The sequence below is a fragment of the Elephas maximus genome, chromosome 6 (assembly GCF_024166365.1).
Source record: "Elephas maximus indicus isolate mEleMax1 chromosome 6, mEleMax1 primary haplotype, whole genome shotgun sequence".
NCBI lineage: Eukaryota > Metazoa > Chordata > Mammalia > Proboscidea > Elephantidae > Elephas > Elephas maximus.
In genome coordinates this window covers 48746053-48760703 of record NC_064824.1, presented here as the reverse complement: position 1 = coordinate 48760703, position 14651 = coordinate 48746053, and the positions used below count along the sequence as shown (strand labels likewise).

The 14651-nt window shown below is 38.2% G+C and overlaps 1 protein-coding gene across 50 annotated transcripts in view; it reads left to right on the top strand.

The window, feature by feature from the left end:
• Nucleotides 1-14651, top strand: part of NEB (nebulin) — a 249303-nt gene that overhangs the window by 157401 nt on the left and 77251 nt on the right. For all 50 annotated transcript variants that reach the window (XM_049887235.1, XM_049887234.1, XM_049887223.1 and 47 more), the window contains 15 exons: nucleotides 407-610; nucleotides 982-1086; nucleotides 4233-4337; nucleotides 4424-4735; nucleotides 5452-5556; nucleotides 6928-7026; nucleotides 7224-7325; nucleotides 7468-7575; nucleotides 8079-8390; nucleotides 10169-10273; nucleotides 10385-10489; nucleotides 12585-12689; nucleotides 13486-13593; nucleotides 13697-13810; nucleotides 14271-14468. In XM_049887235.1, the coding sequence (XP_049743192.1) occupies nucleotides 407-610; nucleotides 982-1086; nucleotides 4233-4337; nucleotides 4424-4735; nucleotides 5452-5556; nucleotides 6928-7026; nucleotides 7224-7325; nucleotides 7468-7575; nucleotides 8079-8390; nucleotides 10169-10273; nucleotides 10385-10489; nucleotides 12585-12689; nucleotides 13486-13593; nucleotides 13697-13810; nucleotides 14271-14468 (2187 nt within the window). The remainder of the gene's footprint in view (nucleotides 1-406; nucleotides 611-981; nucleotides 1087-4232; nucleotides 4338-4423; nucleotides 4736-5451; nucleotides 5557-6927; nucleotides 7027-7223; nucleotides 7326-7467; nucleotides 7576-8078; nucleotides 8391-10168; nucleotides 10274-10384; nucleotides 10490-12584; nucleotides 12690-13485; nucleotides 13594-13696; nucleotides 13811-14270; nucleotides 14469-14651) is intronic.

Below are 14651 nucleotides of genomic sequence, written 5' to 3'. Positions count from 1 at the left end.
TTCTAGTCCATGTTAAGGATTTTGATCTTTATCCTGAGACCAATGGAAAGTCAAAGGGTAGGGGGCATGTTGGGACATCAGAATCGAATTTTGAAAAGATTCTGACTGCTGTGTGGAGAACTCACTGAGAGCTCATTAGTGTTACTTAAAAAGTCCCCCTTGATTAGCATGATGATTACCAACTATTATTCAAAGATCTTGTATGATCCCTCAAACAGAGCTGCTTCCACATCATTCAAATGCCTGCAAACACTCCATCATAGAATCCGTACCAGAGAAAACAAAACAAAATACTGCTGTGCATATGACAAATTATGTTTGTCAGGCCAGTGCCCTGTTTTTATTATCGTTTGTGGAAGATCAAATATTAAAAGCTACTTCTATATAACTTTATTTTCTTTCCCAGGCCATCTACAAGGCTGACTTGGAGTGGTTGCGTGGCATTGGATGGATGCCCCAAGGGTCTCCTGAAGTATTGAGAGTCAAGAATGCCCAGGAGATCCTACGAGACAGTGTCTATCGGACACCTGTGGTGAAATTTAAGTACACAAGTATCGTTGACACTCCTGAAGTTGTCCTCGCTAAATCAAATTCTGAAAATATTAGTATTGTATGTCATTTTTCTCTATATTAAGATAAAATTAGTACTATAAGTAAATGATGAATAAATTAACCAAATATAATATTATTATTATCATTAAAAAATTTCATGATAATAATATTAATGATAAAAATTTTTATATGTAATGTGGACAGGGTTGTTTTATTATTGCTTATTAATTTTAAATAAAAACTCAAAGTATAATTAAAAGGTGTTAATAGAGATTTTATATCAATTTTGAGTAACTTTTCTGAAAAGACTTGAAGTATTTGCCTTAATATGAAAATATTTTGAATCAAAAAAGTTGAAATTTATGTACTGGAACTGGCAAAATTACAAATGTGAAGTAATTTTGTTGTTATTATTGGTTCTTTCCATAGCCAAAGTACAGAGAAGTTTGGGACAAGGATAAAACTTCCATCCATATAATGCCAGATACTCCAGAAATTAATCTAGCAAGAGCAAATGCTCTTAATGTGAGCAAAGTAAGTATGACAATGGACTCCTTTCTTTGTTTGGAAAGTCATCCAGCTGGAGCTACAGAATCAGCATGAAACTCTCCATAGCCAGTGCTGGGGTTGGGGAAAGCTCCTTGCCATCAGCCCTTGACCAGGAGTAAGGAGAGAGCAGATGCCTGGCTCTGAGTCACCAGGCAAGGCCAGTTCCTGGTGAGCCAGTGTTAACAAGACCAAAGGGAGAAGGGAATAAGGACAAAGGGGATGAAAGGAGAATGAAGAGACACTCAAACAAGAAAGGAGAAGTAACCACAGATTCACAAGAACTCAAGATAATTATGAAAATTCTTTTGCAAATTCCTGTACAAATTTAATTTTAAAATCTGAATGTATGAGATATTATCTAAGAAATCACAAACCACAAAAATTGACCCCAGAAAAAATTGAAAACACAAAACAAAAAATTGAGATGGTTATTAAAGAATTTTCCCCCTCCTCTTAAATGCTGGGCTCACCCAGATGATTTCACAGAATTCTTTTAGAATATGAAAGAACAAATAAAATACTATAGAGCATAAAGAAGGAAAGTCATCCAACTACCAAAACTTGTCCAAGATAATTCCAGAAATGGAAATCGTAGGCCCATAATAATGGGGAAAATCTTAAATAATGTATTGACATATCAAATTAAATATGTTACATAACTATATCTAATAAATACATTAAAATGATATGATACAAATAAGTGGGATTCATCCAGGAATGCCAAGAGGGTTCCATATTCAAAAATCAAATAATATAATAGGAAAAAAGAAAAAAATGAATAAACCATAGGCTTATTTTATTAGATTTGAAAAGGCATATGAACAAAACTCAATACCCTTTCTTGTTTTTTAAAATAAAATCTTAGTAAAATAGGAATAAATGAATATATTTCTTGACATGACTTTAAAAACAAGTATTGAATCAAAGGCTAGCCTCATCCTCAATAAGTAAGCTTTTCATTAAAATCAGGAATAAAACAAGGGTGCCCTCTAATATTTCTATTTTTTAGCATTTGTTGAAAATTTACATAAAAGTAAGAATAAGAGAAAAATATTGGAAAGAAAGAGGCAAAATTATCATTATTTGCAGAAGAAATAATATATGCCCGGAAAAAGCAAGGGAATCAATTATAAAGCTGTTAGATGCAGTAAGAGCAGTCACTAACATGGCGGACTGCAAAACTAAGTTGAAGAAAGGTATCACTTTCATGGATTGCAGAGATTTCTTGTGTGTAAAATAAGTATGACCTTAGAAGAAAGGTACAACCTTAGTGCAATTCACTGTAGTTTAGAACTTTGAGCCCTTGCAGAAGACCAATAAATCTCTGTGAGAGAAGGAGGCTGCCAAGCCAAGACTGTATGCCAAACTGCTCCATCAACTCTATTGTAATGACCCACTTGGGGGCTAATTTTTTCCAATGTTTGGGAAGAAAATAAAATTTTAGGGCCCAAAAGTTCTGTTTTGGACCACAAGCAATATTATGGTGCAGTGCACTGTTGTTGCCAAGTCACTAGATTGAGAGGCAGTCAGCTCTTCACCGCCGCCTGGGCTTCAGGTCTCTCCACAGGCACCTTTGTCAGGAAAATTCTGCGAAGTCTCATGTGCTCTCTTTTGCATGATAAATATCTCATCTGGAAACCCCAGAACCTTACCATTAATGTCATGATGTAAGCAAGATTCATATTTGAAACTATGCCAAAAGTAAAGTGTATTAGTTTTAGGTAGTAACGAGAATGGCTTGCACTTTGGAAGAAATCAAACATCCCATTTGATACTAAGCAAAATGTAAAGACATTTTCTCTACACGTGATACAGCCATTCCTATAAACCTGATAAAATAGTATTCAAAACTGCTCCCATCACTTTAAAAAACATTACTTGGCAGATTATTTCCATGTGATTTTATAGATAACAAAGCAAATTTGCAGTAAATAGACTTATTTAATCTTCACGCTAACTGCATAAGTAAGAAATTATGCTTTCATCAGGTGGTAAAGTTGAGATTTAAAAGGGTTAAGAAATTTGCCCAAATTCTCAAAGTCAGTAGGTGAAAAGTCAGTGTTCAAGGCCATAAATATATTTTGTGTGTGTGTGCAAAGAAAATATATATTTGAATGACATAAACAGACAAAAATTTATTAATAAGAAAAATAGTATGATAATATATGTAATAAAGTAAAATAAAAACAAAAGGTTACAGAATGACAAGTTTGAATTAAATATTTACTAATATAATATATTTTGTTGTGGCAAATGCTTTTTCTTTTGTATAAAAAAACAAGTCAATTGTTAAAATAGGCCCACCCAATATTCATACAAAAACTTAAATGAAAATTCTTACCAAACTTGTCCACGATTTTAAGAACAAAATTTATCTGAGCACTCGCTTCTCAGATCTGCAAAGGCTATGAAACTGTCAATGACTGGAATCACCTCTGCTTTCTGCTCTATAGAAGCTCCCATATTTCTTGGTATGATATCTGAATTATACATTTCAATTACAGTTTTTTCTGAGTCTTTCTGCCATTGTTGATATAGAATGTATTCATTTAAATATGAATGTATATTTAAATAATCTGTAAGACTTTCACAGCCTTAGTTCACTTCTATGTAAGAACAAAACAGCACTATATGAAAAAACTATTACATCCAGTTGTGGTTTAGCTAGAAGAAGACCTAAAAAACTGTATTGGAAAAAAAAACACAGAGGTAAAAATTTTATCATTCTGAAGATCACAAAATGGAATTGAATTAAAGAAATCGAATTATTGAATGAAAGGAATTCAATAGCAACCCATGAATGTCTGAACTTCTCCCAATGCTACTGATGTTAACAACACAAGAAGCAGCTACACCATTTGCATGATTTCATAAACCATGAACAGCTACAGCAAGGCTGTGATTAAAATAAAAAAAGAAAGAAGTCTTGTCAAGCTCAGATCTTCGACCTCCAGATACCGTCACATACACATATCCCCATATAATGGTGCATAGAACCATTCTTCCACCTGTTCTCTTTTCTTTAGCTGATCTTAAGTTCTAGGGCTTCGTAACAATTAATTCTACTTGAGTTCTTGAAGTTCTTGGTAAATTTGAACCTGGAATGCTATCTAATTTTTTCTCCTCTTCAGAAACTTTACCGAGACGGTTGGGATCAGATGAAGATGAGCTGTGATGTACGGCTAGATGCCATCCCTATTCAGGCTGCCAAGGCCTCCCGGGAGATTGCCAGTGATGTAAGTGTGACATTTTTTTAACTTCAATGGTCTGGATACATCAAGAGCACATGCTGTGACCCACTTGCTTTGTTTTTCATATGCAGTATAAATACAAGATTGACCACGAGAAGCAGAAGGGCCACTATGTGGGTACCCGCACAGCCAGGGATGACAACAAGATCCGCTGGGCCCTCATAGCTGGCAAGATTCAGAATGAAAGAGAGTACCGGCTGCATTGGGCCAAATGGAAGACCAAGTTCCAAAGCCCTGCAGATATGCTTTCCATCTCACAGTCTAAAAAATGTCAGACTCTGGTTAGCAACATCGATTACCGTAATTACCTACACCAGTGGATATGCCTGCCTGACCAGAACGACGTGATTCAGGCCAAGAAAGCCTATGAACTGCAAAGCGATGTGAGTGGACTACATTTTATGATGAGTGCTTCTGACATTTGGCCATAAATTCCCAGAAAGTGTATAATATTAAAACCTTGTATTATCATGTCAGGTCTTTATACAGCCAAGATTTTGATATTAGGTAGAACTTATTGTATGGTATCAAAATCACTAAAGCCATGGAGGATCTAGCCTTTGTATCAAGAAAGAAATGGAAGTGTGCATATAGTTCTTAACTGTATCAGGTTAAATAAAAACAAAGTAAAAATATTATTTCTATAGCGTTTAGGTAGCAAACAAGGTTTATATCAGAAATCAAATATTGTCAGCCATGGACAGAATGTAACCACAAGTTTGCTCTTTAAGTTGAAATGTTGCTTAAATATTTTGAATAAGTTGCCAAGATTTTTAAATCAGAAATTTTGTATACAAATCCAGATTTCTCATTTCTCTTAAGTATCAGAGGAAGTAGCTCTGGACCTGAATTACCTCTTGGCAATAAGAAACTAGAACTGAGTGGGGGCTATCCCTTTTTAAGTAGAAAATATATTCTCCAGTTTGCTACCCTACCTGACCTCCTACTTAATTCATTTGTTACCCTCCTGGCTGCTTGAGTATGTCATCCTGGAATTATATAGTATTTAAATTGTATTCATCCACCAGACCAACGGATACGATAAATAAGACCATGTGACCAGGGTTACCAAATTCTTATCCTGGTCTTGTTTTCACAGGCTGTTTACAAGGCTGATTTGGAATGGTTACGCGGGATTGGGTGGTTGCCAAATGATTCCGTTTCTGTCAATCACGCCAAACATGCTGCGGATATCTTCAGTGAGGTATTCCAAGATGTTACCCTGCCATTCACTATACCTCCTAAAAGGCTGAGCCAAAAATACAGAAGGCAAAATGCAGTCATCCCACATTAGCAATTTTAATAGTTTTAACTGCTGTAATTTAGGCCAGGCATATGTTTTTCCAAAATAACCATGTACTTCCCTATCACATTATGGCACCAAATCCATAACATAATATCCAGAGCATTCATTTATGCTTAAAATCAAAAAACAAATAAACAAACCCATTGCCACAGAGTTTATTCCAACTCATAGCTACCCTATAGGAGAGAGTAGAACTACCCGGTAGGATTTCCAAAGCTGTAAATCTCTGTGGAAACAGACTGCCACATCTTTCTCCCACAGAGCAGCTGGCGCGTTTGAACTACTGACCTTCAGTTAGCAGTTGAGCACTTTACCACTACCCCATTAGAGCTCCTTCATTTATACTTGGAAGTGTATAAATGACAAAATTATTTTGTCAACAATAACATTATGCTTGAGAGAAGTTTGTCCAGTTCAAAATGAGTAAAGCGATACTCATAATGATACATGACTTTGGAAGCTAAGCAAACTTGCAACTTTAAAATCTGTGGGAGCCATAGAAGCCAATCCATTTGTTTAAAAATAAAATGCCAAAAAGAAAGCCTAGTTGCCATGAAGATGCCATTCAAATATGGCACTCTATGCTTCTAGTAGAGATAGATAGCTGCTTTTGAGTTGACTCCAACTTCATTATGCACAATAGGATGAAACGTTGCCTAGTCCTGGGTCGTCCTCACAACTGCCAGCATGTTTGAGTCCATTGTTGAGGCTGTTGTGCCAATCCATCTCACTGAGAGTCTCCCCCACCGGCCTTTCCACTCTGCTTCACCAAACCTCCTCTAGCAATTGATTCCTCCTGATCATGGGTTCTGGAGCCCTGGTAGCACAGTGGTTAAGAGCTCAACTGCTAACCAAAAGGTCGGCCGTTTGAAGTCACCAGCTGCTCCTTGGAAACCCTATGGACCAGTTCTGCTCTGTCCTATAGCAATAGGCTTGGTTTTTTTGGATGACGTATCCTAAGCAAGCAAGTTGGACAGTGTTCTGTTGTGATCCATAGAGTTCATTGGCTAATTTTTGGAAACCAATTGCCAGGCCTTTCTTCCTAGCCTGTCTTAGCCTGAAAGCTCCCTGAAACCTGTCCACCATGGATATTTGAAATATCAGTGGTATAGTTTACAGCATCACAATAAGATGTAAGCCACCACAGTACGATGAACTGAGAGACAAGTAAAGGTCTATTAAAGGACCCTTCAATTTAGCACATCTTTCTCAGCTCACACAGGACCAGGGACTACAACTTCATCTAAAAGATATTTTTCTTCCCCACAGAAAAAATATCGCACAAAAATAGAAACTCTCAACTTTACCCCTGTGGATGACAGAGTTGATTATGTGACAGCAAAACACAGTGGTGAGATCCTAAATGATGTAAGTACTTAGCTGTCATTCTAAAATTGTGCAACCATACAGATATCCTTTTCATAACTTTCCAACCTACTTAAACTCAGCATGCCATCACTGCCTAAGATACAGATTTTAATCATTTGAAATCATTTATGCTAGCAACTGCTTGGATGACATGATGTTTTCTTAACATTAAGTAACTTACCTTTTATCAATTTTAGATTAAATACCGGAAATATTGGAATGACAACAAATCCAAGTACACCCTCACAGAAACCCCCCTGCTGCACACTGCCCAGGAGGCGGCCCGGATACTAGACCAGGTATGCATTTACCTGGATGCCTGGTACTTTGTGTGGGGATGGAAAGCCACAGATAACTGTATTTCTGAGATTTATGCAAATGGCTTATCCTTCCAGTCTGACTCCCCATTGTAACCTTTGGTTGCTGTTCTCTGTCTTTCAGTACCTGTACAAGGAAAGCTGGGAGAAGCAAAAAGCCACAGGTTATATTTTGCCTCCCGATGCCGTGCCGTTTGTTCATGCCCACCACTCTGGTGATGTTCAGAGTGAGGTAATTCACCCTGACATCTGGGTATTTTGCAAAAGTTGGGCCTTGCTTGTTAGGGATTTCAGCTTTGCCTACAGCCTAATACCTTGGGTGGTCCTTTTCAGCTTGGCACACTGGGCTGCACTTGGTGCTAATTGGCGTACCTGCTCCCCTTTTGACCCTTTCCCCATGGGCTTTGGGTTTTCTTCTTCTTTTTCTTGGCTTCTTTAAAAGCTACTGCTTGATTCTTTAGTTTTTCCCACATTCTCTGGCCTTCTTGAAATCTCTAGTCCTACAATAAAAATATTGTCAGAATTAGAAAACAAGTATATGTTTTTCCTATTTATAAAATGATTTTTTTTTTTCATATTTATTGCTATCAACACTTTTTGTTATTTGTTCTCAGGGGAAGTCACACAAAACACTGGGGGCCTGAATTTGCTAATGTTCCTTAGCAGAGGGTCAAGCCCCCTTTTGCCTTGTGTTTTTGTCAAAGCTGATGGAATCTCTGTTTTTCTTCCCACCAGCTGAAATACAAAGCCGAGCATGTAAAGCAAAGGGGCCATTACGTTGGTGTTCCCACAATGAGAGATGATCCTAAACTGGTTTGGTTTGAGCATGCAGGCGAGATTCAAAATGACAGACTATACAAAGTGGACTATCACAAAACAAAGGCCAAAATCAATATACCTGCTGATATGGTATCCATCTTGGCTGCCAAGGAGGGGCAAAGCCTTGTCAGTGACATTGATTACCGTAATTACCTGCACCAATGGATATGTCACCCTGACCAAAATGATGTTATTCAGGCAAGGAAGGCCTATGACCTACAGAGTGATGTAAGTGATCTTTCTTTCTTAATTGTTTAGGAATGTATGGTACATTCAGAAAATATTTGCAGTATTCCAGAACCACCAATCTTTGAAAGTTTGGGTCATGAATATTTAATTATTTCTAGAAGGGAATTGAAGCTGGATATGATGTAGACAAAGATCAAGGCAATGACTGATTGATAACTTTGTCTACTGAGTGTGCTTTTCTGAATAACTTTCAAAACCAAAGGCAATGGGGGAAAAAATCTGCTGATTTTGTACAATCTCTGCCATTAGTAACTCTTCACTTACATTCATGTGGGAAGTTATTGGCTGATTCAAAATTATAATTAACATGAGTGGGAATTGAGATTGAGTTAAAACCTGTAACCTGTTGTGTCAATTCCTACTCATAGCGACACTATAGGACAGAGTAGACCGGCCCCTATAGAGTTTCCAAGGAGCACCTGGTGGATTCGAGCTGCCAACCTTTTGGTTAGCAGCCATAGCACCTAACCGCTATGCCACCAGTGTTTCCATTTGAGTTAGAGATTGAGTTAGGGTTTTGATAATGTTAGATGATAGCACAGTCAAAGATCTAGGAATGCCCCAATCTTGTTTTGCCAAGCTCTTCATTCCCCAAGGCGTTTATGAAGATGTTTGCTAGGAATCAAAGCACAAGGGAAACAAAATATTGATCAGCTTCATAAGAGCCCAGTATCCCCTTACACAGAGCTTTAGTAAAGCTAGAATAGAGAATGTGATTTGGGCCACTTCCCACTGAAGCCAGATTGAAGACCTCTACCTGCCACCAGGTAGTCTGTAGGGAACAGAAACACGATGCAGTGATGTGGATGATCAGGTGCACAGAAGACCCCTACCTGGGTCTTCTCATCACAACCAGGAGGGAAACAAGAAGTCAAAGACAGTGCTTGTAGCCTAGGTGCTGAACTTGAACATCCCACCTCACTAGTTGCTATAGCATAATGACTGTTGTGGAACTTCAACCAGGTTAGCACCTCCTCTTCATTTGGTGTGGGTGGGCCAGGAGAAGCCAGGAGCTGGGAGGGGGAAAGGCAGAGGTATGGTTACTCTGAGGAGACATCTCCCCCTTCCCTACAATTACGTGACCATTTACTTGTGCAATTTATCTAGTTTAAATACACATGTACTTCCACATAACTAAATGTTTCAAGTCCATCTAAAAATACAAGCTCTTGGTAAAGCCTTTTCTTATGCCCACAGTGGAAAATAGAAGCTCCTTCCCTTAACTCCCTTAGAACTTTGCTGGTCCTGCTGTCATAGCACACACCATTTTCCACTTTGTAAGTGATTTCTCTCTACTCCTGAGAAAAAACAAAAATAATTGCCGTGGAGTCAATTCTGACTCATGGAGACCCAATGTGTGTCAGAATAGAACTGTGCTCCACAGGGTTTTCAATGGTTAATTGTTTTTGGAAGTAGATTGCCAAGCTCTTCTGTCAAGGCAACTCTGAGTGGACTCAAACTTGCAACCTTTTGATTAGCAGTCGAGCATATTAACTGCTTGCACCACCCAGGGACTTCTCCCTACTCTGAGGTTCTTCTTTATACTCATCCTTCAAAGCACCTAGTACACTGCCTTGTTCTTAGTAACAGATTCAAGAAATAGTGCTCAGATGAACAATGGAAACCATGATTGAATAAATGAGACAACATCCACTAGAGAAATCTTTAAAAAGCTTCTGAAACATTTTTTCTAATCTCTCTGTCATCTTGTGCGTGGGTCATTTATACCGGCATCATATCTGTCTTCCTGCTCTCAGAATATCTACAAAGCTGACCTGGAGTGGCTCCGAGGCATTGGCTGGATCCCCCTGGATTCTGTGGACCATGTGAGGGTTTCTAAGAACCAGGATATGATAAGTCAGGTATGCAAAGCCTGTTCTCTTTTTTACCTAGTGCCTACTGTCCTTATCAGTATGTGGAGGTAGGTACCCTGTTGGGATAGACCTGTCATAATCTTCTCTATTTCTTTGCAGATAAAATATAAGAAAGATGCTCTAGACAACTACCCTAATTTTACAAATGTGGTGGATCCTCCAGAGATTGTTTTGGCCAAGATTAACTCAGTCAATCAAAGTGATGTAAGTTTGCTTTGCAGATGAAGAAGTACATAGATTGGGGAGTTGTCTATCATTGAATGGATGTGCTTAACTCTTGTTAACCATTTATAAGAAAATTGGGTATTTAAATTATAAGACAATGTTTTGGGGGTAGGGTGTTTTAAAAGTCACTATAGGTGAACTGAAGAAAAAATTCAAGCCTTGAGTTGCAATACTGAAGGATTCTACGGGGAAAATATAAACGACACAGGAAGCATCAAAAGAAGATGGAAGGAATACACAGAGTCACTATACGAAAAAAAATTGGTCGATGTTCAACCGTTTCAGGTGGTAGCATATGATCAGGAACTGATGGTACTGAAGGAAGAAGTCCAAGCTGCACTGATGGCATTGGTGAAAAACAAGGCTCCAGGAATTGACAAAATTCCAACTGAGATGTTTCAACAAACAGATGCTGTGCTGGAAGTGCTCACTTGTCTATGCTAAGACATTTGGAAGACAGCTGCCTGGCCAACCGACGGGAAGAAATCCATATTTATGCCTATTCCCAAGAAAGGTGATCCAATGGAATGTGGAAATTATCGAACAATATCCTTAGTATCACACAAAAGAAAATTTTGCTGAAGATCATTCAAAAGCAGCTGCAGATCATTCAAAATCAGCTGCAGGAGTATAACAACAAGGAACTGCCAGAAATTCAAGCCAGATTTAGAAGAGGACATGGAACCAGGTATATCATTGCTGATGTCGGATGGATCATTGCTGAAAGGAGAGAATAACAGAAAGTTTACCTGTGTTTTATTGACTATACAAAAGCATTCAACTGTGTGGATCATAACAAATTATGGATAACATTGCAAAGAATGGGAATTCCAGAACACTTAATTGTGCTCATTAGGAACCTGTACATAGATCAAGAGGCAGTTGTTGGACTAGAACAAGGGGATAACTGCATAGTTTAAAGTCAGGAAAGGTGTGTGTCAGGGTTGCATCCTTCCACCATATTTTATTCAGTCTGTATTCTGACCACATAATCCAAAAAACTGAACTATATGAAGAACAGGGCATCAGGATTGGAGAAAGACTCATTAACAACCTGCGTTATGCAGATGACACAACCTTGCTTGCTGAAGATGAAGGGGACTTGAAGCACTTACTGATGAAGATCAAAGACCTTCAATATGGATTACACCTCAACATAAAGAAAACAAAAATCCTCACGACTGGACCAATAAGCAATATCATGATAAATGGAGAAAAGATTGAAGTTGTCAAGGATTTAATTTTACTTGGATCCACAATCAACACACATGGAAGCAGCAATCAAGAAATCAAACGATGCATTGCATTGGGCAAATCTGCTGCAAAAGACCTCTTTAAAGTGTTGAAAAGCAAAGATGTCACCTTGAGGACTAAGGTGCGCCTGACCCAAGCCATGGTATTTTCAGTTGCATCATACGCACATGAAAGCTGGACAATGAATAAGGCAGATCGAAGAAGAATTGATGCCTTTAAATTGTGGTGTTGGTGAAGAATATTGAATATACCATGGACTGCCAAAAGAACGAACAAATCTGACTTGGAAGAAGTACAACCAGAAGGCTCCTTAGAAGCAAGGATGGCAAGACTGCGTCTTACATACTTGGGACGTGTTGTCAGGAGGGATCAGTCCCTGGAGAAGGACATCATGCTTCTTAAGATAGAGGGTCAGTGAAAAAGAGGAAGATGCTTAGTGAGATGACTGCAACAATGGGCTCAAGCATAACAAAGTTTGTCAGGATGGCGCAGGACTGGCAGCCTGTTGTGCATAGGAACACTATGAGTCAGAATCGACTCGATAGCACCTAACAACAGCAACAACATAGGGGATGTGCTATATCCACTTTTAGATAACATCTATATTTTTGTCCAAATTATTCTATTAGCTAAAATGAACTGAAATTCAATGAGATAGTTTGTTAGTTTTATTTCTAAGTGTAGACTAATTTCTTCTCAGCCTTTTGGCTAAGATCAAGTGTAAATATAATTATTATGTTATTAGGTAGGTCCTACAAATATTTAAACGTGCATTTATAGTAATCAAAAGACTTTGTTTTGTTTTGTTTTCTTTCCTTAGGTGAAATATAAAGAAACATTTAATAAACACAAGGGCAAATATATATTTTCTCCAGATACACCTCATATCACCCACTCCAAAGACATGGGGAAACTCTATAGTACTGTAAGTTCTATTTTATGTGCTATACATACAACCCAGTTCCTAGTTTTAAGCTCTTGTCAATATTCATTTTCTTGACTGATTTTGTGAACAGCTAAACTTATAAGAAGATATCCTATTTTTATTGCATTTAGTCTTTTTTTAGAAGTTATGTGTTATTATTTAGGGTGAGGAGCGTTTATTCAGCTGGTAATTTTTGAGCTCCTGTCATGTGCCAGGCACTGAATGAGGCTCGGAGGAGCTAAAGCTCAATAAGATATGCCCTTGAGGAGCTCATCGTCCAGTGAGGGAAACAGACAGACATGTAAATAGATAGATAATAATGTAACAAGGCCTGAAAGAGCTCTGGAATTGAGCAACTCCCCACAGGCAGAAGGAAGGAAAGGCTGGGCCTTCTTAGCAATTATGTACAAATATCTCCAGCCAACAAACAGTAGACATGTCCTCCAAAATTTAATCCAGCTAATTTAAAGAATGGGTCGTGTATGTGTGTGAGTACGCACACAGGTATACACCCTGTGGGGAGCAATCTTTGGTGATTCTCTCCCTGGATGCAAATTTGTTGTCATTTTTATTAGAATTGTAAATACAGTCAAATCTTGTAGTAAAAAGCCTTAGAGTCTATATATTTAATTTCAATAAGCCAAATCACCCTGCCCTGTTCTTAGATAGACACAATAAAGGCTATAAGTAAAGATGTAAGCCTTTCCTTAGACATAAATATTTTACCAGTTTTTTTTAGTTGTATCTGAAAGAAGTTGAATGCAAACTTTTGTTGATGCATATTTCTTTGTTCTAGATACTGTACAAGGGGGCATGGGAGGGAACCAAGGCCTATGGCTATACCTTGGATGAGCGCTATATCCCCATTGTTGGTGCCAAGCATGCTGACTATGTAAATAGCGAGGTCGGTATCACTTTTTCCTCTCATAGGTTTGAGGGTCTTTATTGAGAAGCAAGGGGCTGATTAGAAAACCATAGTAATTCTCAATGTTGTACCCACTTCACAGCTTAAATACAAAGAGACATATGAGAAGCTGAAGGGCCACTACCTGGCTGGAAAAGAAATCAGCGAGTTCCCTGGTGTGATTCACTGTCTGGATTTCCAAAAGATGAGGAGTGCGGTAAGAAAAATGTTCACTTTTTTTTTTTTTAATACCTTAAGTGTTGCTAGTGTGTCTGCCTACTTAGAGTTTGCCTTCTGGGTCAAGACTAGCAGAGGCAAGAAGGTGGTGAGGAGTGAGTTATTCGTGAAGATTTCCCCATCCCTGCCAGTTAGCGTCATACACCTCTTGATGGCTGTGTTTCCTCCCATTTCTTCCCTCCCCTACTACCAAACACACAGTCAAGTCTCTGTACTTGGAAAATGGAGAAAGCACAAGGTTGCTTTTTACCCTGTGTTATAAATGGATGGGGAAATTTAAAAAATGAGAACAACATAATAAAGTATCATTTTTTTTAAAACTATGGAATGTTCTAAAGACACTGATCTATATTGGAAATGAGACTCTTTAGAGATTGATTGGAATAATTTACTTTTTAATTCCTCTCTTACTTTTGTGTTTAAAAAATAATGTTCTTTAGTTGAACTACAGAAGACATTATGAGGACACCAAAGCAAATGTTCATATCCCCAATGACATGATGAATCACGTCCTGGCTAAAAAATGCCAGTACATCCTCAGCGATCTGGAGTATCGGCACTACTTTCACCAGTGGACATCTGTTCCAGGAGAACCCAACGTTATACGTGTCCGAAACGCCCAGGAAATACTGAGTGATGTATGTCCTTTTTGCAGCTTGACTTAATTACCTTGCCTTGGCCCTCTATGCTCTCATTGCCTTTACATTCATGGACTCTGCTTCTTTTCAACACAAAGTGCCATGAATAACCTCTTTTTGGTGTAAGAATCCCCTCTGAGCCTTGGGACACCTCTGTTAAATATTTCATCTGTTTATCACTAG